Raw genomic sequence first — 22,797 nt, 5'->3', positions numbered from 1 at the left:
AAAAAGAAATAAGGATCCAATGGTTTTGGAAAGAAATTGTGGAAAAGGGACAGTCACTCTGGAATTAAGGCTACAGTAAAAGTTTCCATTTTAAATATAACTTTTCTTCTTTTCTTCAGCACAGGAAAGCCTTCTTATACACAAACAGCAGTGCCTTAATGTGAAGTAGATTCTCTTCTAGAGCTAGAGTGTATTTTTCAGAATAATTCTGAAGCAGATCAAAAAATACAGCTGTGTGGCACTACCTTAAACACTGTTATCTGCAAACATTCTGGAGGATCTTATTTTGTTTTTATAAAATTAAATTCGATCATCTGAGAGGCTTGAGGGGAAGGAAGTGACATTTCTCCTTAGCTCATGGTAAGCTCTCCAAGATTTCTGATCTAAGTCCTTGCTCAGAGATTATACATGTCCTCCCCCACCAAACTCTGAATGCTGAAGGATTTTCCTTGGCCCACTGCCTTCCCCAGTATCATGCCATCTACACATGCCAACTCCAGCCCCACAGAGCTTGTCCTGGGTACAGCCTCATTCATCTGTAGAAAACTGCTCCTCAAAGGAGAAAGACCTCTCCTTCATAGAAAGAACAGAAAACACTGTTTCTCTTTTCTGAGAAACAGACAAGACAGATGCTTCTTTCTTATGTGTACTGGGGAGGAATTCTTGCAGCCACACATCAACTTTGTTAGCATGAGATGAGGTGGCCAGGCCACCAAAGGAAAACTGTGACCCTGAGATTACTGAGGAACACTGGGTACGGCCTCTCTTGCAAAACTTCTGTCATCTGTAAGAAGACTGCTTTCCAGCTCATTTCAACCTACCTGAGATAGGAATTAAGGATCTTCCCTTGCATAACTCCCTTAATGCTGACATGAAGTTGAAGGCATATACTTATAGTCTGAGAACATATTACAGGTCAAAAGCTTTTCATAAGCAAAAGACAAAAACAAACTGCAATACCCAAGTGTCAGAGGCAGGAAATACACAGTGGAGGCTGTAACCCAAGGCACCCTAATCCTGTTCTGCAACAAAATTCAAAGACATGTCAGCTTCTCCATCTCCTGGGACAATGTGCTGACAAATGACCATAGAGATGAGAAGACTTCAAACACTATCTTCATCTTCCATACATTTCCTGTTCCACAGAGATACATTAGGACAGGGCATGTATGCATAGTTTTTCAGCCTGATACATTTTTGGTCAAGAATTTGTATGCAGATCAATCTCAGATTCTCAGTGTCAGATTTTTCCAGTTGCTGGAGATAAGTAGGGATTTCAAAAGCATATCACTGCTGCAGTGGAACCTAGATGCCTAAGTCTACATTAAAACTATTATAAAACCAATCAAGATTTAATCTGAATCTAGAGCCATCTTTAGGCTCACAATAACCTTGAAAAACTCCCTTCCCTATGAATGATAGGGGTGCTTACCTGCCTTCAATCTTGAAACATGTGAGTTAACTGATCCTTTTTGAGAAACTCAGATAGAAAGAAAACTCATCACACACAAGGAATTTGTATGCCAAATACTTGCCCTCTGTTATTCCCAGACTTTTGGCGCCCAAGCTGTGCTGTGTAGAATCACACAACCCAGTCATCATATATTATTTTTAAAAAAATAGATGGATGCAAGTTTTTATGGTGCTCTCTTCATAGTTATAGAAACAGTCATTTGGGAATACACCACCATTCATCAGGAAATGAGAGTGCTTGCCTAAAAAAGAGAAAAGCTTGTAGTGACATAAAAATCCTTTCTGGCATCTATTTCATATAGACAATCTATTAAGCCAAAATAACAGTATGATCTGTTGCACATTTTCAATAATTGTCAGGCAAGAGACAAGAAAAAGAAAGAAAAATTTTTTTTTTTTTTACAGGGTAGAAGCAGATACTTGGATAGTACGAAAATAAGGATTGTAAGTGTTTCAAAAATCAAACACAGTTCAAATGATGTGCTTGTGAAATGTACCTTGACTCTTAATTCTATGGGCTACCAGTGCTTGGTTTTGGTTTGTTTGCTTTTATTCACCTCCCACATTCCTGAGTGACTCCTGAAAGCATAAAGGGTGTGTGCAACTGTTGCTTTACTGTTCTGGTTATACACTGTACTTACAATGATACAGGCAGGGCCACCCCAAAAAGCACACTGATCAGTGTCCAGCAGGGATGAGACAGCTGTATCCCAGTGTGTGGAAGAGACAGAGAGACAGCTTCTTGCGATAGAGGAGCTCTGGGGGCTCAGTGGGAAAGCCCAGACACAAACTATCAAAGTATGAGATAGACATTGGTGCTGCTGCATAACTGGACACACTAAGCCACCAATGCAGCATGAAAAAAGAAGGTTGTGGGTTGTCCAGGGCTGCTTTTTAACTCTACTTGCTTTTGTCCTTGCGTTGTCTGAGTTGTGAAGTTTCGCTGCACAGAGAGGCAGAGTGTGGAGTGGCCTAAATATGAGATTTATGCATTTATATGCCTAGAAGTTCAGCAGACCTGCCTCTTCAAGATGTGCCATATGTGCATGCAGATCCATACACACTTAGATCTCAGTCTGTGATTCCAAAAACTTGGTTGCAGGATTTAAGCCCAAGGGGAGGGGAAAGCACAAGGATAAAAAACAGAGAAACCAGGCAAGAGAAAGACAAGTAGATCTTTTCCAAGTTGCTAATGACTACATGGTGCTGTGAAGGCATAGTGTGGCAATACCACAACAGCAAGGTCACTGGGGGCCAAAAGGAGTGCACAAGGCCTCTTCTAGAAACACCTACACATCTTTGTTCTAGTCCGATAGTTTCTCTGGTTCTGCTTGCCGGGCATTTATCATAGACTGCACCTGGGCAAAAGGAAAAGAAAAAGAGTCATTTGGGAGTTTATTTGCTTTCACACTGATGCCCAGAACTGACCCTGCCATTCCTCTGGAGGTTTTGTGCTTAGTGCACCATGAACCCAGCAGCAAACCTCAAAGATGGTGCCTCTCCTGACTGACTAGAGGGCAATGAAGACACTCACTCTTTTCCTCTGTCTGCTTTTTCTTCAAACCTCTTCCTCCCAAGAAGCAACCCACACTTCTAACTCGCTCCCAAACTATTGTTTCACTTCACTGATTTTGAATTACCTGTGTTTTAATACCCTGTAGGATCAGCAGAGACAGCTCTCTTGAACAGGGGGGTGTGGGCAGAAAAAGTGCTCCCACCCAGTTTGGCATAGGTGCAGCTAGAGTAGTGTCACAGAGATCTCTGTCATTAAGCTGCCCTCACTTTTCGGTAATTTCAGGGCACATTCACCCCATTCTTCCTGCACCCTCCCATACCTTTCCTTCCTCTCAGAGCACACATGGTCCCTTGCACTCTGGCACTCTGCTGCTGCCTGTGCTTTTCTTCCTCCCAGACAGACAGACAGCAGACACACAGTCAGGGAAACAGTTCTGGACTGACCATGATTCTGGTGTGCTCAGCAAAGCTGAGCCTGTCCCCACAGAGCCGCAGCAAGGCACCCTACCTCCAGCAATATGAACTGCAAGGGGTCATCAGGCTTATGGATCAGCAGTTTTTCTGTGATATCCTGAGACAGACAGAAGAAAAGAATTATTGATCCTTGGATAGATGGGTGCCTGCACGTCCTGTTCCAATACCATCTGCATTTTAAAAAGCAAGAATGTCTTCAGACACCAAAAATGATCTAAGGTCCTTTTCTACAGCTTTTTCTTAAGTCTATACTTAAGAAAGCACAGGACAAGGAGGGGTCTGAGGAAGGGATAATTTAGTTCAAGATAACTTTAGGCCAAGCTTCTTACATAAGCATCTGGAAGGAGACAAGAAATATGTATTTCACCTGAAATATCTGTAGAATTTTATGTTCCTCCACATAATTCATGGCAACTTGATAGGGATCTCCAGAAGCCTCTGGATTCTCCAATGATTCAAATGTAATCTCTGCTGCTGACAACACAGTCTCAATGGGGTTACTGCCATCCTGTGTGGGTTCAGAGGTGTGCATCTTGACTTTGAAACCTGGAAGTTCACCCACAGGTGATCTGATCTCAGGTGAGCTTTCCCTGGATGCAGACTAAACGATGAGCAGGAAGTGGTGATCAGAAAGTCGTCGCTTCTTGACAGCCAGCTGGTCTGCAGATACTGACAATTCCACTACAGATGGCTGGGCTGCAGAGGCTGGTGCTTCCACACCAGGTAAGTCATCCAGTGATGGTGGGGATTCAACTATAGGTGTGTGGTCCTCAGATTCCTCCACTTCAGATTCTGAATGATCGTTGAACCCTTGCTACAATATTTAGCAGATAAAGAACACAAGTATTTTAAACATCTATCTCCACAGACTAGACACAGCACATTACTCCATCCTCTGCAAATATGCTGCAGCCACACTTAAAGCATGCACTAATAGGGTTTATTTCTGTGACTGGCCCCACCTGCACCTTCTGCATGATCACAGGAACTCTACTTAAGCTCTGGCCCAAGCCTTCAGAACTGATCTGAACTATGCAGCAGTTGTATCTGTGCCTGATCCTCACTGACCAGTTTTCCTAGGGTGACTCTGAGTGTACATTCTAGGTAGCTTTGTGTCTATGCAAGTCCCTTGGATGGATCCCAGACCTGACTCGTGACCCTTCCTTGCCTGTGACTCTTGGTGAGCCCTCTTACATGCACGCTGCCTGCACTGTGGTGGCCCTCAGCTCCTGCCTCATTTCCTGCTTGGTGCAGCTCCAGGTTTGCTGCCTGACAGCAGCAGGTGAAATTTGTGCAAGCTTTATCCATCTACCCCTTGAGCAGCTGGCCGTGGACTGTGCTGTGTCCACGCCCCTCACTCCCATCCCTACACTTGTGACTGCGTGCGGGCAGTCTTGCCCTGTTTCTTCCTCCCATCCCGAGTCCCGGTTGCTGCAATGTTGCCTGCAGCGGGGTGCTGGGGGAGGACCGAGGCGGGGCAGGAGCTGCGCTCACCCTCCTGGAACTGGGAAGGAGGGTGAAGTTCCTGGGGACAACGGGTTGTTGACAACGGGGTTCGCTTCGTGCAGAAGGGAGGCAGTGGGCCGTGGGAGGCCGGGACGGGCCGGTCCAGCCAGGGAAGCGGAGAGAGCGGTTCGCGGCCGGGGCTCTCCCTCACCTGCCCCCGGCTCTGCAGGGAAGGGCAGGGGGCGAGGCGGGGCGGTGCACCCAGGGGAGCGGGGGAAGCAGTCCCCGGCCGGGGCTCTCCCTCACCTGCCCCTGGCTCTGCAGGGAAGGGCAGGGGGCGAGGCGGGGCGGTGCACCCAGGGGAGCGGGGGAAGCAGTCCCCGGCCGGGGCTCTCCCTCACCTGCCCCCGGCTCTGCAGGGAAGGGCAGGGGGCGCTTCGCCCCCCGCCTGCGCCGGCTCTTTCTGCCGCTCGCCGCTCGCCGTAGCCGGGGGAGAGGTGGGGGGGCGCGGGAAGCCGCGGCGGTTGCCGGGGTAACCGCCGTCACGTGCCTCCGCGCGCGGTGCCGTCGGCGTCGCGCGGGCGCTGAGTGCCGCGCGGCCATCTTGGGTGAGGGCGGAATTGCCGGGCGGAATTCCAAGGCGGAGGCGGGGGGAATCCTGGAGTTCGTCGGTAGGAAAAGAGCTCCAAACGAGTCTAGCCGATGGCCGTGCGCCACCATGGTAGCCGGACCATGGCAGTCTTTGCTTAGTCATGTGCAGGGACGGTGACTTCACCACCTCCCTGGGCAGCCCATTCCAATGTCTAATTACGTTTTCTGTGAAGAAATTCTTCCTGATGTCCACCCTAAGCCTCCCCTGGCGCAGCTTGAAGACTGTGTCCTCTTATCCTATCGCTGGTTGCCTGGCAGAAGAGACCAACCCCCACCTGGCTACAATCTGCTTACAGGTGGTTGTAGAGAGTGATAAGGTTCCCTCTGAGCCTCCTGTCCTCCAGACTAAGCATCCCCCAGCTCTCTCAGCTGCTCCTTGTAGGACTTGTGCTCCAAACCCTTCACCAGTTTCGTTGACTTTTCTGGACTCTCTCCAGCACCTCAGTATCTTGTAGTGAAGGGCCCCAGAAGAGGGCTTGATTCAGAAGAGACAGGATTTGAGGAGTGGCCTTCCCAGTGCTGAGTACAGGGGGACAATCTTTGCCCTGGTCCTGCTGCTCACACAGTTCCTGATGCAGGCCAGGATGTCACTGGTGGTGCCTGGCCCTGGCCCTGGCCCTGGTCCTAGCTCTGGTTCTGGTTTTGGTTCTAGTTCTGGTCTCAGTCCTGGAAAATGACATGTCTTAATAGCTTGTACAGGAAGGCAGGGAAGCAAGAAGTAGGGTAATAGAGTGCTGAGAGAAATATTTCCATGTACACTGATGTGAGAGGTACTTTCTCCTGTCCTCAGTTTTACACAGATCCAGACATTTTGTGTTCCGTGTGATGAACTTCGTCAGAAAAAGCAAATAAACAGACTGCCAGTTTTCCCCAAAGAGGAGATGAAAGGATAAAGATAAAAGCTCTGCTGGGTTACCACAGTAACCAGCTTCTGACATATTCTGGTTCATGCTCCAGTCTGACAAGAGCTGGGTTTGAAACAACTGGCTGAAAATGCCATGGGGGCTTATGGGGATGAGAGGAGGGGAGATACAGGACTTCAAAAGCTGTTCTAAACTTACAGATGTCACTTCCATTCAGAGCAGTTCACTCTGTGTGTGTTTTTCAGGTTATGCCATTGGCCTTTTAAGAAAAACAGCTGCCTCACTGCTCCAGTACCAGGTTCATGACAGTGCTGTCCATATCCTCAGCATAGCCATGCTGATCACTCAGTTGGTCTTGCACTGGAGCACTACTGTTTGCACTCATGGGATGCCAGGTCATTCCCTCTCTGATCCCTTCTTGCATCTCCCATTTCTCCATGTGACATTGATGGTTCCAGACAGCATGGGACTGCCGGCTTTTTATAACTGCTGATACAGTTTTATCTGAAGGAGGCATCTTGGTATCAGTTATGTTGCTGGTCAGTTGTGTTGGTGGTTTTGTGCTGAGCCATCCCAGAGCTGTGTTCTCCACAGCATGACTCCCTGCAGGACTTCTCCCATGGGTTTCTCCTCTCTATCCGCTACTGGATGGGACTAAGCAGTTCTCAGCTGCCTGCTGGCTTCAAATAGTGTTGTGCTGTGGGTAAATCTCCAGCCCCATGTGTTCCTTTCATCTGTGCCTCATTGGTAAACAGCAGATCTCTCCATTTTCAACCCCACTGCCTACTGCAGGGATCTGGCTGCTAGGTCTGGAAAGCTAGAATTTTGCACAGGGAAGTAAGATGAATGACTCTATTAAATAAACATCACCGCTCTGTTTATTCTTTCAAAAGAACAGATTAAAAAAACCAGAAGATGCATTTTAAATGCATTAAAAATTCTGAGCAAAATAATGTCTTAAATACAATGCTCATGCAAGATAAATCACATGGCTTTTTTTCTACACAGGCACATGGAAAGCAAAAGCATATTATTATATCATTATTTATATGGCACCATATGCTAAGTCTGGAACTTAAAGACTTTGAAATAAATAAGAAAACACCAGCTGCAGATTAGCAATACACTCCTTTATTGGGAGTCACTGTGTAACTGTGGCTATCATTCCTGCTGTTAAGTTAAAACTTAAATAAATTGTCAGAGAAATAAGATAGCCATTAGAGATTCAGTGTCTGTCTCCTGGGGACGCTTTTTCTAACAGCTGTAACAAAGACCTGCTGCTGGTTTTGTCCTATCTCTGTAGTAACTCACCGCATTTGTCCCTGCAGTATTGCACAGTTGTTCAGTAGAGACGGTTGAGCTGCTCACTATAAATAATGTTGGTTAACAATGCGGCCCCTTTTGGGTTAATAAATTACGCTCCAACCACTCTTGAGTCTCTTTGATTGGTTTCTTGCAAGTCTGCAGTGGAGAGTAGAAGAAATCACTTTCCACAGACTGTTTACTTTGAATATTTCTTCTTATTTTATTGAGCTGTAAATATACCTATATAATAGCCAAATCCTGAAAATGCCTATCTCAAATTCCGGTCGCCTTATCCGCTACTTGAAAATCGTAATGAGATGCATGGGATGAAACATATCAGCAAATTTAAGTGTCATTGCTTAAAAGGGCAAAGGGCCTTGGTCAGCACCATGCTGGGATATTTGTTCCTCTCCTTTGTGTGGGATTTGCTGTCTGAAGCTGGGGTTTCCCCCAGGCTGGGGTTGGTGGCCAAAGCAGGGAGCTCACCTGCCACATGATCCATAAGCTGTGGCAGCCCAGTTGATACCCACAGCTGGGGCCTCATGGTTCTCTGTACACTGCAGCCCCAAAACTCTCTGACCTGGGCTTTTGCACAGTTGTGGCCAGACATAGTTAAAGCCTTCCTGAGCTCTGGTGAACAAAGGGCAGCTTTAGGTCATGGAGCAATGATCAGAAAAAACCCAGGCTGTGAGGCAGAGGTTTGGGGTCCTTGGAGAGACGCCTCTGCTCATCTGTGTCCTGACCGGTGACTGTGGGGGTCATGAGGCTGTCCAGCACATTGGTTCCTTACCTCAGTGGTGGGTTAATTGTTCTGCCCTCGATCCAGAGGGTCTTTGAGAAAAAAATAGGCGGGGATGAGAGCAGGTGTTAGTGCAAGAGAGTGGAGAAAGCCAGCTCCTGCATGAGGTAGAGGGCAAGGGGAAGAGAGGTGGCTGGGGCTGCTGATTTGCACCCAGACTGCTCCTGTACCAGCAAACTTTGATGTGGGTGTGCATCTGGCAGTGATGTTGAAGAGGAGACCGTACCCAGGTGTCTGTGCTTGTACAGGTGGCTCTGAGTGTGTGCTGGCAAATGCAGCTCTTCCCTCTGCACTTCCTGCAGCCCGGGCTCTGCCCACATTTCCCAGCAGAGAGCAGCAGAGCCTCGTAGCTGCTCGCACCTCGGAGTGCGGCAGCCTCCGAGACCTTCTGGCAGCACTTGCCTCCGCAAAGCACAGCAGTAAACCTTCGCTGAGCTCGCAGGCATGTCAGGCCTGTCAAGAGCATTGGTGTGGGCAAACAGAAGACACATGCTCTCAATAACGAAGATTCGGGGCTTCTCTGAAAACCAAGATGTTTGCAGAAATCAGTGAGACTTTTCTCGAAGGGGTGTTCTCTGAATTGTCTTTCTGCTCAAAGTTTGCTGAAAGGGAGTGCCTCAAGTATGACTTCAGAAAGTGGGGGCAACAGGATAGGCAAACCTCTTTTGTAGATGACTAGCAGGGACTAGGTAACCCCTCAAGGTCTCCTTCAGTCCAGTCTTCAGCAGTGCAGGAAAGAGGTTATTAGCTTCTGTGTTTGGAAATACTTGCTTTGGGAGGCTGTTTAGCCTACCTTAGATTTAACCCTTTCTGTTAAAAATAAAGTTTCAGCTGACTCTTTTCCCCTCATTTGTAATGTTACCAGGAATATTACTGGAGATAAAGATGAATGAAAAAAGTGGGATAGTTTCTTTGCCAAGGTGTCAAAAGTAATTAATCAGTGTCTAGTTTAGATAACATTCTCAAGGAAAAAAAGACTTTGTTCCCTGTTTGGAAATTTTCCTGCTGTTCCTATGGCATTTAAATAAGTCGAATTTGGGATTGTATTAAAAGCTCCTCAGCAGTATTAACTGGGACAGGTTTTGTCATTCCTTAATTGTCCCATTCTAGTTCCTGAAACTATTATGGTTTTATATGTTCTCTTGGAAAATAATCACTGACCTTCTGAGAGGCCCAGTCCTCGTAAGGCAGAGGGCTTAAGTTCGGTCTCACCATCATATGGCATGAGAGAGAGGGGATGCTGTGTTCTGGCTAAAGTCCACAGTGAACCTTCATCCAATCCTACCTCCATCAGCTGTGAAACCCCTGAAGGAAGAGTCCAGATGTGAAGTTCAGCTGAGGGAGTGGTGCCTGTGGAAGATGCTGGACATAAAGACAGAGGCTGGGTACTGGGAAGACTCTGGTTTGCCTTTTTGCTCCATCCTTGTGAACACTGCCTCATTGCTGTGCTCCCCTCTGCTGTGAACACATTCCTGGCGTTGGAACAGGGAGGCAGGCATGATACGGAACAGGGTTTTGGAAGGCAAATGTATCCCGCAGTGACAGCAAGACCCTGGATAACTCTGTCAGTAGGTCCCTCTTGAAGAGGCTGTAATCTACAGATGGTTCTGAGGGGCTTTCTGCATTCCTCAAAGACCTGTGGCCACAGTACCCTCTTTACCCTCTCTTCCCCACACCCCCTTATTTGGCCTGTATGCCAAGCTAATTTAAAATATGATGCAGACCACCTAAGCCCTGGGGTCCCTCAGCTGGCCTCTGCAGCCTCCCACCACTCACGTTAGGTAGGATCTGTCAGTCTTTATTGATGCAAATGATACTTTGTCTCTGAATCGTAGCTGTACATGGGAAAGGTGCAATTAGCTGCTGCACAGAGCCAGGCCTGTCTGCCTTCCCTTGTTTAACAGAGGCTTTAATTAAAGACCCCCTGATGCTAGAAAGGCACATTAATTATTCATCTGAAAACATTTACATAGAGTCCCCCGTTTCCCTTCTTCAATAAATTATCAGCTTCACATCTCCATAATTCATCGAAATGACTAAAAATACATTGTCTCAGCCTCCATCACCTCCCTTTTCACTTTGTCTATTCCAACTGTGATGGGTTCAGTATCTTAATGTGAAGGTCTCCTACTGCTCTTAAGTAAAAAGAGAGGATGGAATACAAGGGGGAGAGGGAGAGGGAAAGATTTATCCCCTGATGGTAGTCATGAAGATGGCAGTAATTTTTGTTTTTTTCTTTCCCACAAAACTGGCATGATCCTGAGGTTTGAAGAAGCTCATTGACTATTTCTAATAAGGAAAAATTCATTGAGAGGAGAAGAAAATATGTTTCCAGGGGCAGAAGAGGTCTGGGTTTAAATGGTTTCTGTGTTCAGATGTAGACAGCCTGTGTGATCCTTAGCCCAGCAGTTAATCTCCCTAGATCATCTCTGTACCTCACCTGTAGACCAGGCCAGCAGTTCCCTCTCTGCCTGATAGAGGGATGGTGCTTTGCTAATTATAAACTGTTCTGATACAGGTATGTGAAAGAGGAAAAAAAAACAGATAAAGTTAGGCAGAGGGAGAAGGTTTGCAGCAATTCACAACAATGATGTCACTGCAGGCACAACTGAGGAAAAAATCACTGCAAATGGTTTTCTCCAATGCATTTCACTTTGTGACAAAGTGAACCGTCACATGAGAGAGGAAAAATCCAGTCCTCTGAGGGCTTGTTTACATGGGGAGTTAAGACAAATTAGTGTGAGGCGTGAGGTAATGTGCAGAAGTTGAAGTGCACTTAACTTCAGTGTGGGGGCTCTGATACAGAAGGAAAATGGCCATAGTTCACTATGGTGACAATTAAACAAAAGCAAAGCAAAGGTCACTTTATCTCCATATATCCACGCAGGGCTTAAATGCTTTCACATGCACTCATTTCACATCTTTGCTAATTTACCTTAACTTTCATGAATGTTCTAATCTGCAGGGATTGGATAAGTGCATGCTCTACCTGTCTCTGAATAACTACTGTTCCTGGAAAACCTGGAGCAGTCTCGATGCATACAGAAATCAGACGAGGTGTACTCTCCTGGGAGCAGGGAGAGCCAGATGCTGCAAACAGGTGATCTTCTAGGATGATGGGTGGAAGGAGGCAGGATGGATACTGGCAACTTTCTTGGGGTTACTGGCAACTTTCTTTCTTTCTTGGGGTGTGGGAAGGAGGCAGGATGGATACTGGCAACTTTCTTGGGATGTGGTCAAAGAGGGCATTAGAGAATGAACCAGGAAAGGAGTGTTGATTTCAGAGGAGTTAGCCCACTTACTGTTAAAAGTTCAGTGTTTTCAGAGTGAAATATAAGGTTTATTTTTGGCCCTGAGCACACACAGGAGCTAAATCTGAGATTAAAAATGGGGCGGAACTGATTACAAAGTGAGTGATACACTTATCTGAAGCATTACTTTATTGACTTCTGTGGAGTTTTTTTCTTTCTCTTGCCCTTGTTGCTGTTTTAGATGGGCTGTCTTGGCTCAGCAGTGAATAACATGGTGACAAAAACCTTGTCCAATCATGAGGCTATGTCTAAACCTTGGGCGCTGCAATCTTAGAACTGAGAGACTAGAAGCCCTTCCCTCATTTCAATACATTGATTAAATTTACTAAGATATAAATATCATCTATTGCTTACCAATTAAATTATAGTTCACATTATTTTGTTAAGGAATCTGAATTAACATTCTTCTGGATGTAAGAGAAGCATGTTTTTACAGGCAATAGTTCAAAGCTCCCATCCTTTTCTTCCATCTAAACAAATTGGATTAAAATTTTCTGTAGTGAAGTTTTTTAGCACTTACATTATCTATGGAGACCCCTTTAAAATTGTCCAGGCAATGACTTTCATCCAAATGTATGTAAGTATCAGTCTTGAGATACCTCAATCACAATCCAGCCTTTGCTGTTAAATTTGTATTGGCCTTAACATGCTTTGAACTAATAATCAGTGCTGCGTCTCCAGGGGGATAGGACAATATGTAATTGGCTTAAACAGAAGGAAGATCTCGTTAGACATTAAGAAGCCTTTACTAATGGTACAGTAATTAAGCACAGGAATAAATGGCTCGAGGCCTTCTGCCTGTAGAGAAGTTTGGATGAACACACTGAATCTTGTCTTCTCCCACAAGGAAAGCAGAGATCATTCTTTGCCGTTTCTTTCAACTGTGTTTTCTATGATTCTGCAAATGTCCACAAAATTTTCTTGCCAAAAGTGGCAATAGCAGCATTTTCATTGCCACCGCATTGTCATTGAAAATGCTACCCCATCAGTGCCCCAGCGGAAGAACAAGTTGAAATAACAGAATGCCAATGAGAGCATCCTTTCTTTCCAAGCTGGCAGGAGCAAGCCATTCTGGAAGGTGATGTACATCTCCCATAACCCATGCTCCAGCTTCCTTGGTTGAGCCAAATTGTCTTCCCTGCTTGTCAAATGGGAGAAGTGTTAACACTGTAATTAGAAACATTAAAGCAATCAAAATGAGCATACAGGCATAATTAAGGCACTATTGGTTTATGTCCCCTGCAGGCATTCTTTTAGAATAAATGACTTTTTGGTTTAATTTAAGCCTCTTCCAAAACATCACTAAAACAAAGGGGCAAAGGAATTTCTATCCATATATTCACCAGTAAAACTACTTAGTTTTCAATCTCATAACCTAGTTTATACTGGTAAAATTTCCCTGCACTGACAAAATAGAGGGTATTGCTGAATAAAGAGCTTAGCTTGAAAAGAATGAGTTGAGTCTGGACAACAAGAATCAAAGAGGAGAAAGAGAAACTTCACTGGCTCTGGTTCAAGCCCTTTATAAAAGAGAAATTAGCTATGCTGTGCCAGTGTTGGATGTGTTGTTATGAAAGTGCAACTCTTCTGCTCCTCTGTAAGTCTAGAGTGGTCTTGCACTATGAAAGAGGTTGAGCCCCATTCACATTTCTCACTTGGTTAAGCCTTGGAGAAGTAGATGTTCAGCTCTGACTTGCTGAGGCTGAGCTGTCTCCAGAAAGTAGCCACAACTTGTCTAATTGAGAAAGATGGGCCCAGCACCATGTGTGCATGTATATATGGCGTGATTTGGGTACTGACAAAGAAGCACAATTGGCACCCATTAGAAAAGTTCTGCCTCTTAGTTCCTCATTCTGCCATAGGAATACTTTTTTTTTTGTGAGCCTGGTAGTTGTAATGGCCAATTCAGCCTGAGAAAAGGGGCTCAGGGTTACCCAGGGGTCAAGGCAGAGTTGCTTGCACACAGTGGCTTAGTATAGAATGGGAATATGCACATCCAAATCTGTGAATATTTTCTGTCCTTGCTGCCTTCAGCTCACAGGAAGGTTGAGTGACTGGAGAACTGGCATGTAGACTTTATTTGAGGTTTATGTTAGCCTTTCCACTGGTGAGAGTTTACAGGATCTACTGAGTATTCCTAATGATCTGGGAAGAATAAAATTTGACCATCTCTGCAGGGATTTGATCTTGCAATATGTTCTCAGAAATGTCTTCCTTGTGTCCACTCTTCCTCTTCCCTGTTTTAATGAACTTCAGAGCTTTGATTTATCCTCTGATAAGATCCCATGCAAACCCTCAATCTGTCTGGTATAGGCGAGAGCCAGCTAATGGTGATGCAGATGGAAGAACAAGGCCACTTTCTTTGAGAACCTGCCTTCCTGACAGGGTTAACAAGGCCTGTGTTAGCACTGTGGGGTCACTGTTCCACTCATGGCTGTTCCAGACTCAGCTGTTTGCCCATGAGCCAGAAGAGTGACAGCTCCACAGCTGGCATCACCCACCGCTGGTTCCTGGACTTGGCTGCTGTGAGCTGCAGGCTAAATTCATCACATATTCCTTCATGCAGGTAACATGACCAGCAACAGGTACTGCAGGATACTGCTGCAGCTTCCTGGTCCTAGTACTACCCTCGCAGATACCAAGTGGTATCCATCAGGATCTGAATGTTCCTGCGCTGGGCAGCTGAGAAGAGGTGGCAGTGTAAGCCACAGAGGTAAATAACAGACTCCGAGTCTGAGTTTCATTATAGTTCTTCATGCTAAAAGTGAGCCATGGTAAGAGTCAATGGATGTACCCTTCCTACTCAAAACTGACTGAGCAAGAGGTTTGGGGATGCAAGGGGAATTTTTTTGGCTCAAATTTTGGGGCACATATGAAGACTAGAACTGTGGAAATGACATTTGTCTTTGCTCACTCTAGCTCTGGCTAAGATCTCTGCAGTCATAGAATGACTAGAGCGAGTAGCTCCCTTATCCCAAAGCTTTGCCCTGTTAGTGAGGCTGCTGCTTCCCCTGCTTGCTTGGCAGGTTGCCTGGGTTAGGATTGCTGAAGTTCCTGAATAGGGAAAGAAGCACAAGAGAACCTTTATTCTGGAGACTCTCCTGCAGCACCTTTGCACAGGGGCATAAATGCCAGTCCTCTACCTCACTTTTTTTTGTCCCTGTCCCCAGTGAGTGTTGCCGCAGCTGACGTGCCATCTGCACAGAGCAGACTGATAGCCCTTTCCCTTGCCCTCTGCCCTCTGCAGAGGCAAGAGGCTGGCAACTGGCTGCGACAGACGGGCAGAAGGACAAGGTGAACGTCACAGGCAGCACCAAGAAAATCCATTTGAAACCTTGCTCCATATGGGGAAGTACAGTTCCAGCTGTTCAGCCTTCGGAGTAAGCTGGCTCTGAAGCTGCTGCTACCCTGCCTGTAATGCTAGGCAAGCACAGCCCCATCAGAGCTGGTGAACAGGGGGAAAGCAGCAGGGGTAGCAGCATCACGCTGGTACAAGGAATCTCGTGATGCTATTGCTCCCCATGATTATGCTGTTAACAGCCAAGCAGGGTGGAGTTTAATGAGCAAAGGTAGATGAGAAAAGGAAAACAACTGAGACAAATTATGTTTAAATGTGATGGCTCATTAAACAAAGGCTCTCTCTATGTTTCTTTCCTTGGTAGCAGCACAAGGGACAATGGCCATAAGTAAAAGGCAACCCACTGACAACAGGAAGGATTTATAGAAAGCAACACACTTAATTTAGCTGCTCCAGCACGAATGAGCAGAGATATTTTGCATCAAGTAATTCAAGTGAAGGATTTTGCAATGTCTTTGTATGAGACAGAGTGTTCTCTTCTGCCCAAACCCTAAGAGCTTCTTGCTATTTGAATATCAAGGACAAGTCCTGCTTTTCTTCATATCTGAATTTTTTTTTGTCTTCAGCAGATATTTTTCAGTGCAGAAGTCAGTGCAGTGTGAGCTGGGGGCCTCATATTTATGTGTTAACCATCTTGTCTGGCCTGGCTTAACAATGCCTGCCTGTGGGGCCTTGATCCTGACCAGATACTGTAGCTTTTACTGAACTGTAGGCCTTCACAGATTTTGGGAAGTTAGGCTAATCAATTCTCCTTCAAAAGATAGCAAGAGCTTCACTAGTGTCCTTCCTGACAGATGTAAAACCACTTCCCAAAGCATCTGTGCAGTAGAGGCTCCACACCCCCGCAACAGAGCAACTATTCCAGTGTTTCAGTGCCATTATCCACCTTTTCAGTATATTGCCCTCTCCAGTCAGGTTATGGAGGACAGACTATTTCCTCCTTCTTTGGCAAAGCCTTACTGTCGATTGTGTAGTAGACTGTCTTTCAGCTTTCCAACAACATGTGAGAAAAGATCTCCATAATGTTCATCTTACCATGTCTTGTCTTACAAGGCAAATAGCTGTTCTGCATTTGTATAAATCATGGAACTGTGTGTGATTTTCTGCCTGAAGAAAAAGATTCAGTCTATCTTACTGAAGTTCCTGTTGTGTTATTTATGAGACTGGTGAAGGCAATAGTCTTCAGGCATGAAACACCTGATCCCCCAGGAGCTCCCACCATTAAGCTCTTGACCTGAGAAGTTGGGCCTGCAATCCATCCAACAAGAGGGGAGATGAGTCCCTGGACTTCTTTGCCAGTTCAAAATGTGTTAGGAATGAGAAAGACTGAGTACATGATTCCTTGTGATGTTAGGATATCTGGGATAGCAAGAGAATGATATCTTTACTGTTTTTACTTGTTTTCTGCATGGGCAACTCAGCCTTATCAGAGATTACATTGTCCAGTACTGGAAAATTTAGTCATTTGGATGCTGTAGAAAGTGTGCTGCTAGGTCTCTCCATGACAAAAAACAACAACTTCAGAGCAGATGCAGATATGAGATTTAAACCCCCTATTCACTGGCCTTTTTGAAGGTCATGTGCCAAGGAACTAACACAGATTCTAGTATTCCTGGTGAAATGGTGGTGCACAACAGCAGTGATTTTGTTGGTTGTGTTCTGCACATGGCTGTGCTGACATCGTAAACCACAGTAAAACAGGTAACTTTGTTCTGTCTGATGTATCAGAAGGTCTTCTGTCTCCAAATGTCATTTGATCCCAGAGTGATTGAACTGATTTGAAAGCAGCTTTCATCAACACGCTCTCTGTTCCAAGTGAGGAGCTTGCACCATTGGAACTATCTATTCACAAATCTCGTGGGAAGGCAGCCAGCCAGTGTCCGTACAGAAAGCACTTATTGGTTAAGAGATGGCAACTCTGTGGACAGGAGAAATGCTGCTGAGACAATTTATCTACAGTGAGGAGTTTAAACATTCAGTTCTCACTTCCGTACCACTGCATCTCCTTCTTAGTGGAAGTCAAAATGTTGCAGTTGAGCAACATCTCATTTTGTGCATAGATATCAATGATCTGATTGATTGCCCTCAGACTGCTTTTTGTTCAAAATTGCTGAAGCTCCATTACCTGGATGATAAGAGTCAGAGAAATTAAAGTCTCACTGATTATGATGTTATAAGGCAATCTGAGTCTGCAAAAGAATAACCTATATATTTGATATCAGGGCATGTTGTTTTTGCAATTGACACTTTGAAGGCAGATACCTAAGTCCAGAGCAAGCTACAAGAAAAGTAGACCACAACAATAAGGCAACTGAATATGCAGTGACTGAAGCATGTTTCACCTTAGAATCTGACAGTGAGTGAATTTCCAAAACTTCTTACTGACAGCAAGATTTACCTCCAACTGCATTGCTAAAGTGTGGGTATGTGGAAAGCTCTGACACTGCAGAGATCAGCAGAGATCCAGTCAATGCAGGTGATGCACTGGGGAGTTGTGCTGTTCTTGTTAGACACAGTACACACAGCTGATGGGTTGAATGGCTCTCCAGAGTTTCCAGTCTGCATTGACTCCTCTTCTGTTGACTGAAAGCAGACATTTGGCCCCAAGGTCACATGCAGGTACCCACAGTCCAGATAGCCACATCTCACACTGTCTGTGAGTACACACAGTTCTTCTCACTCCTGAGCTGCAAACCTCACCTTGGTGTGCACCATGTCAGTCAATAACAAAAGCAAGCAGCTGGAAAAGGTGGTTGCCAAAGAAAAATCTCCAGTTCTCTGGGAATAATATCAGTTTAGTGTTTAAGACCAGTCCTTCCACCTTATTTCACACTGTAAGGATGTAGAAAGTATTTGGAAACTGAGTCTTGAGTTGGTATGTCTTCTGAAGGGTATTTTCACAAAACATTCAATCCCAGAAGTCAAGAATGTATAAATGTATATATAACTGTCTTCCCCCTTACAAAAGGGAAACCTTTTGCCCACCCTGTCTATCTTATAAATGACTTCTTCTTCTGACTTTGCTTTGATGGATTTCCTAGAGTTTTCTTATTTCTTTCCAGGTGGCCTCTCTCCAGTTCCACATCTACTGATGACCACATTTTCTTCCCATGTCTGTTGAAGACAATGACCACTATATCTACTCCAAAACAGCTCCCCATGGACAGATCCAGGGAGCTTCTCATGACAAAGAGCAATTTGATGTTCATACACAATTTGCTGGCATGTAAACCCACCAAGGATGACCAGAAGAAATGGTACCTGACTGTCTTCATAAATTTCCTCAAGTGCCTGGTGGGTAGCAGAACATGCTCTTGCCAATGACCTCTGAGATTGCAGTATAAAATTAACCTAAAGTGCTAAAAAGCAACTGGAGGGGAAGGATGTATTTTATGTCAATTCAGTCAAAAAGCCCTCGGAATTAGTTGCCTGAAGTGTTTGGGAAAGCTGACAAAGTATAATAGCACAGAGACTATTTTCTTGCTTCTTAGTAAAGACAGCATTAATCGTCTGGGCTTAATATAGCCTTCCACATGCCAACTGGGTGCAAAATTATGGCTGGTATTAGAAAACCACTTACCATGTGGACAGGCTTAAAGTGCAATAAGCTGTGGGGTGTGGATGCAGATGGAGTATGCCTAAGGACAAACAGTGACCTTGAGAATTGTATGCCTTGTCTCTGGAGATATAGTGCCTCTTCATTATGAACCCTGACAGACATGGAGCTCTTCATCAGTGGTGAGGCAAGGAAGGACTTAGATTTGGAGCCAGGCTTGAATTTTGCAGTCCAGGTATATCTAGAGATGTCTGAGCATGAGAGATTTACTGGAATGGGTTGTATACACCATTATAAATTTTGTATTCATAATGTATAGGCCAATATACATCAAGAGTATTTCAGAGAGAGAATCCACTGCTTTAGATGTTTGCAAGAACAGCATGTTTAGAAAAAAAAACATCCTTTTCTGTACCCAGCCTGACTTGATTGGTGTATCTTCTACAAAATAGTTATCCTTATTTTGGTAGAAAAGGAGCAGTATGGCTGAGTATCTCATCTGAGACTTTGTCTTAGCACTTGAAGAATGCAGAGTATATCAAATAAGGTCAAACCCTTTAACACCCTGCACTGTAACATCTGTACAACACAGCTTAGAGATTGTTGTTCTGGTATTACTACCTAGTAAAGTGGGCTCAGTGGTGCAGTGCTTATATAACACTCTTTCTTCTGTGCATGAATTGTGTCTCAATCCTGTTTTACTCCCAGCAGATCTTCTTGAAAGTTATTAATAAATAATTTTAACCAATAAGTTCCAGGTCTTGCAATGCATTCTTCATTGTTCTATCTGTAGTTGACCTCCTTTGTTATGCAGCAATCTCTCTTGGTGGTCTCTGATGAGGAGATCAATTTTAAGAGCATGATAATAAATATACTGTCGTTAAAGTCTTTTGGACGAATGTAAATCTTTGCTAAAATTAGAAGACATTCGGTGCAGTATTTCCGCAGTTATCCAGACACTGCCATACAACATCATCACGCAGACTGAGTCGAGCGGAAGGCTGATTCATGGATCAGGATTTTTGATAATCAACCAACACTAGTATTTAGGTAATTATGTCTGTAAAGGATGTTATGACATCTCTATCTTACGTGTAGTGCCAATTACCAAGACAGCTTCTTTTTATAACTAAAATATACCTTTCCTGCCTGAAAACATTATGATAATTGTGGGAATGTCTCTTATTACTGAACCACCTACCACTTGATGAAAATGACAGAGCTCAGCTTGTGTGAATTAATGCTGAAAGCACAGAGGAGACTAGCTATGGCTCCTTATCTGACTACTGGAAGCATGAAAGGTGGGCTGGAACTGAAAGAAGCAATTAAAAAGAAGGGGAAGTGAGAACATCCCAGCATTTCCAAGTGTCATCTTCTCTTGTTAGTAGGCAAGATGACTGCCACTGAGACCCACTAAGCTGAGGGGCTGATCCATGTCTCGCCTTCCAGCTGGAAAAGGGGCCCCCAGGAAATGGCTGCATATTGGGCCACTGCTTTGCTATTGCACCTATCCAGAGGTAGGAGCATCCTTTACTGCTGCACATGCTCTGGTGCAAACCCCTCTCCTGGCCACAGCCAGGAAGGGAGAGCTGACTTCACGAAATGCAGCTGTTGTACACTTAATGTCTTGTGTTGTTGTTACCAGATGTGTTGGGTTTTAGTTATACTGGGGATCCATTTTCCTTCCCAGTCTGAAGCTGGGAAGCATAGCTGTGCTTCTTACTACTAGGCCACCATTTGGGCTGTGAATGGAAGGTCAGCCCTGTCTCCAGACCACAGACACACACTGATCTCTGACCCTCTCACTGGCAATCTCCCCCATGTTCTGATTTGGGGAGAAGTAGCCTTAATTGTGTGCCAGACCTCTGATGTACACCTTGCAAAATCTTCTGGGGTCTATCTGAATGACAAAATAACCAGGCCCAAAGTGCTTGCTCTGAGCTGGAGTGCTGTAGCTGTGCTGGTGTTCATCTGAACCCTGGCAGTTCAAGTGCTCACTGTGCTTCTTCCACTGGACGATACCTCACCATTCTTGCTTCCTTCTCCCTTTTTCCTTCCATCCCCATGGCAAGAAAGACTCCTTGGCTTTTAGGTGGGGGTAGGTCACAGCAGATGTGTGTTCTCCTTTGAGACTTGCCCACTGCTTGGCTTAATTAATCCTGACACATTGCAGTTGCTGTTACAGAAGAAATGTCAAGAGAAATTAGACCAGCTGGTAGTATGAAAACTGGGGAAGCGTGGTGCCTCACTTTCCTGGATAAATCTGATCTGCTTTCCTGGCAGGGGCTGTGGGGGACTGGATGGCTGTGAGCAGAAAAGTCTGACATGTGTCACCTGCTCGTGCCACAGTTGCTTTGCACCAGGATCCAGAAAAAGGACATCAAGGACCTGTTCCCCAAACAAGACAAGCAGGGGATCTAACCAGCAGCAAATGGCATGGCTGGGCTTTCATGAGAACTAGAACAGCCCTGGGATCTGGCTTAGCTTCGGGTCCTGATTACCTGAAGCATAAGGCTGTGAGGAGCTCTGGGGCTTTGTTGAGCTCCTCAGGGAGGAGATAAGCACTACTAAGTTGCTTCTTTATCTTCTTTTATTCTATCTATGAGCACCTTTAGCAGCTGCTTCTCACCATTTCCTTCACCTTTATATCTGTTTACTTTAATATTTTCATATACCAGTCAATTTTATGGGATTTATCAGCAGCTTTCATGCTTTTTTTTTCCTTAAAGCAAGCAACCTCCATATTTTGATGTTTCATTAGACCATCACATCTGAGCTCTTTCCTTTCTGCAGTGATCTGATTTAATAAAATGAGAAGCCAGTCTAATAATACACAGTGCGGCTGCACAATGTGGATGCATTGTGAGTGTGTATTTCCCCCATATGAACATCTTCTCCTCTGTGCTCTCCTGTGGCACATCAGTTTGTAAGTGTGCAGATGCCACGAACCTGGAATAGAATTGCACTTGCAGAGAGCTGGCTTTACACTTAAATAACACTTAAGTATTATAGCCCAAAGTTCAGGAGTATTTTTTGTGCTGTCATGGGGATGCACGCAAGTAAAAATTCACCTCTGCTTGATGATTGGCAAAAAAATCTCTTTGTTCTACCAGACAGGTACTTACTTGCCAAGGGCATGTTACTCATATTTAAATATTAAGAACAAGACCTTGCCATGGCATGGTATCTCTAGCTTGAGAAGCTCAGAAGTAAGTTTGGCTTTTGGTAGGATAAAAGGGATATTTTTCTCCTGTTTTGAACACATAGATTGCACATCCTGTTGTGATGTTCAAGATTTCACTCCTGATTTCTGTGCTGGGCTCAGTGCAGGAGTGCTCCTCTGGGAGTCCTCTGGGAAGTGTATCATGAGTTGTGCTGCACCAAGGAGCAGACAAGAGACCAGGGACTTAGAGAGAAGAGCAGAGAGGAGGAAAAAGAAGGATGGTTTTGTGAGGGCCATGCCACTCCTTAAGGGACAAAGGCCTGCCTGCAGCAGATGTTTTGGTAGCAGTGATGGCACCGTCAGGTTCTTTGCACTGCCCCAGCAAGTTCCAAGCTCAGGGGTTGGTCTAGGCACAGGGTTACCCAGACCAGGAGGTTCTAGGAGGCAGCAAGACAGTCACAGTCTCTTGACCACTATACCTATTTGTGCAAAAGAAAGCTGAGCTATTTTTGGCCAGTGACAGCCCCTCTGATCTGCAGCAATCGGTACATCGTGTTGCTGTGTGTCCACCAAAGCTCATCTGACCCCTGAGAGAACAGTGCCATGGTCTTGTGCATTGTGTCCCTCATCTCCATCCTACCCATACTCCTCAAAAGGTCACAGCATTTCTTATTCTTTCTCTCTTGTGGTCAGGGAAAAGAGGAATGTTGTATTGTGCTGTGGAAGACTTGGTTTTTGGAAACAAGCCCTTCACTCTTACTTTGGGCTTGATCTGATCCTTACTGCACATATCCAATGTATAAGAAGGCAAAGGGAATGGGATATGGGGACTATGAGAAGCATGGCTCAGATATCAATCCCTGTCCTCATGTCTATTCATTTT

General features: G+C 45.0%; 2 protein-coding genes across 6 annotated transcripts in view; one reads left to right on the top strand and one right to left on the bottom strand.

Annotated features, from left to right (window-relative positions):
- Positions 1–2,663: 2,663 nt before the first annotated feature.
- On the bottom strand, positions 2,664–5,468 carry TEX55 (testis expressed 55). 3 transcript variants are annotated; one of them, XM_068181127.1, is made up of 4 exons: positions 5,310–5,468; positions 3,830–4,276; positions 3,497–3,559; positions 2,664–2,831 (listed from the first exon to the last, which is right to left on the bottom strand). In XM_068181127.1, the coding sequence occupies exons 2-4, from the start codon at positions 3,992–3,994 to the stop codon at positions 2,778–2,780; spliced, it is 282 nt and encodes a 93-aa protein (XP_068037228.1). In that variant the 5' UTR covers positions 3,995–4,276; positions 5,310–5,468; the 3' UTR covers positions 2,664–2,777. The 3 variants fall into 3 exon arrangements, with proteins under 3 accessions (XP_068037228.1, XP_068037229.1, XP_068037231.1); XM_068181128.1 differs by lacking the exon at positions 5,310–5,468 and adding an exon at positions 5,120–5,263; XM_068181130.1 differs by lacking the exon at positions 5,310–5,468 and adding an exon at positions 4,957–5,060.
- An 8,935-nt stretch (positions 5,469–14,403) lies between these two features.
- Positions 14,404–22,797, top strand: part of IGSF11 (immunoglobulin superfamily member 11) — a 135,857-nt gene continuing 127,463 nt past the window's right edge. For 2 of the 3 annotated variants that reach the window (XM_068181120.1, XM_068181123.1), the window contains exon 1: positions 14,404–14,550. In XM_068181120.1, the coding sequence (XP_068037221.1) occupies positions 14,409–14,550 (142 nt within the window). In that variant the 5' untranslated portion in view covers positions 14,404–14,408. Of the gene's footprint in view, positions 14,551–18,257; positions 18,490–22,797 lie in introns of all 3 variants that reach the window. The other variant, XM_068181122.1, reaches the window with a different exon arrangement.

This window comes from Anomalospiza imberbis, chromosome 2, assembly GCF_031753505.1.
Source record: "Anomalospiza imberbis isolate Cuckoo-Finch-1a 21T00152 chromosome 2, ASM3175350v1, whole genome shotgun sequence".
Taxonomy (NCBI): Eukaryota; Metazoa; Chordata; class Aves; order Passeriformes; family Viduidae; genus Anomalospiza; species Anomalospiza imberbis.
Note: the sequence above shows the minus strand (reverse complement) of the source record. Positions and strands in the feature narration are given on the sequence as shown.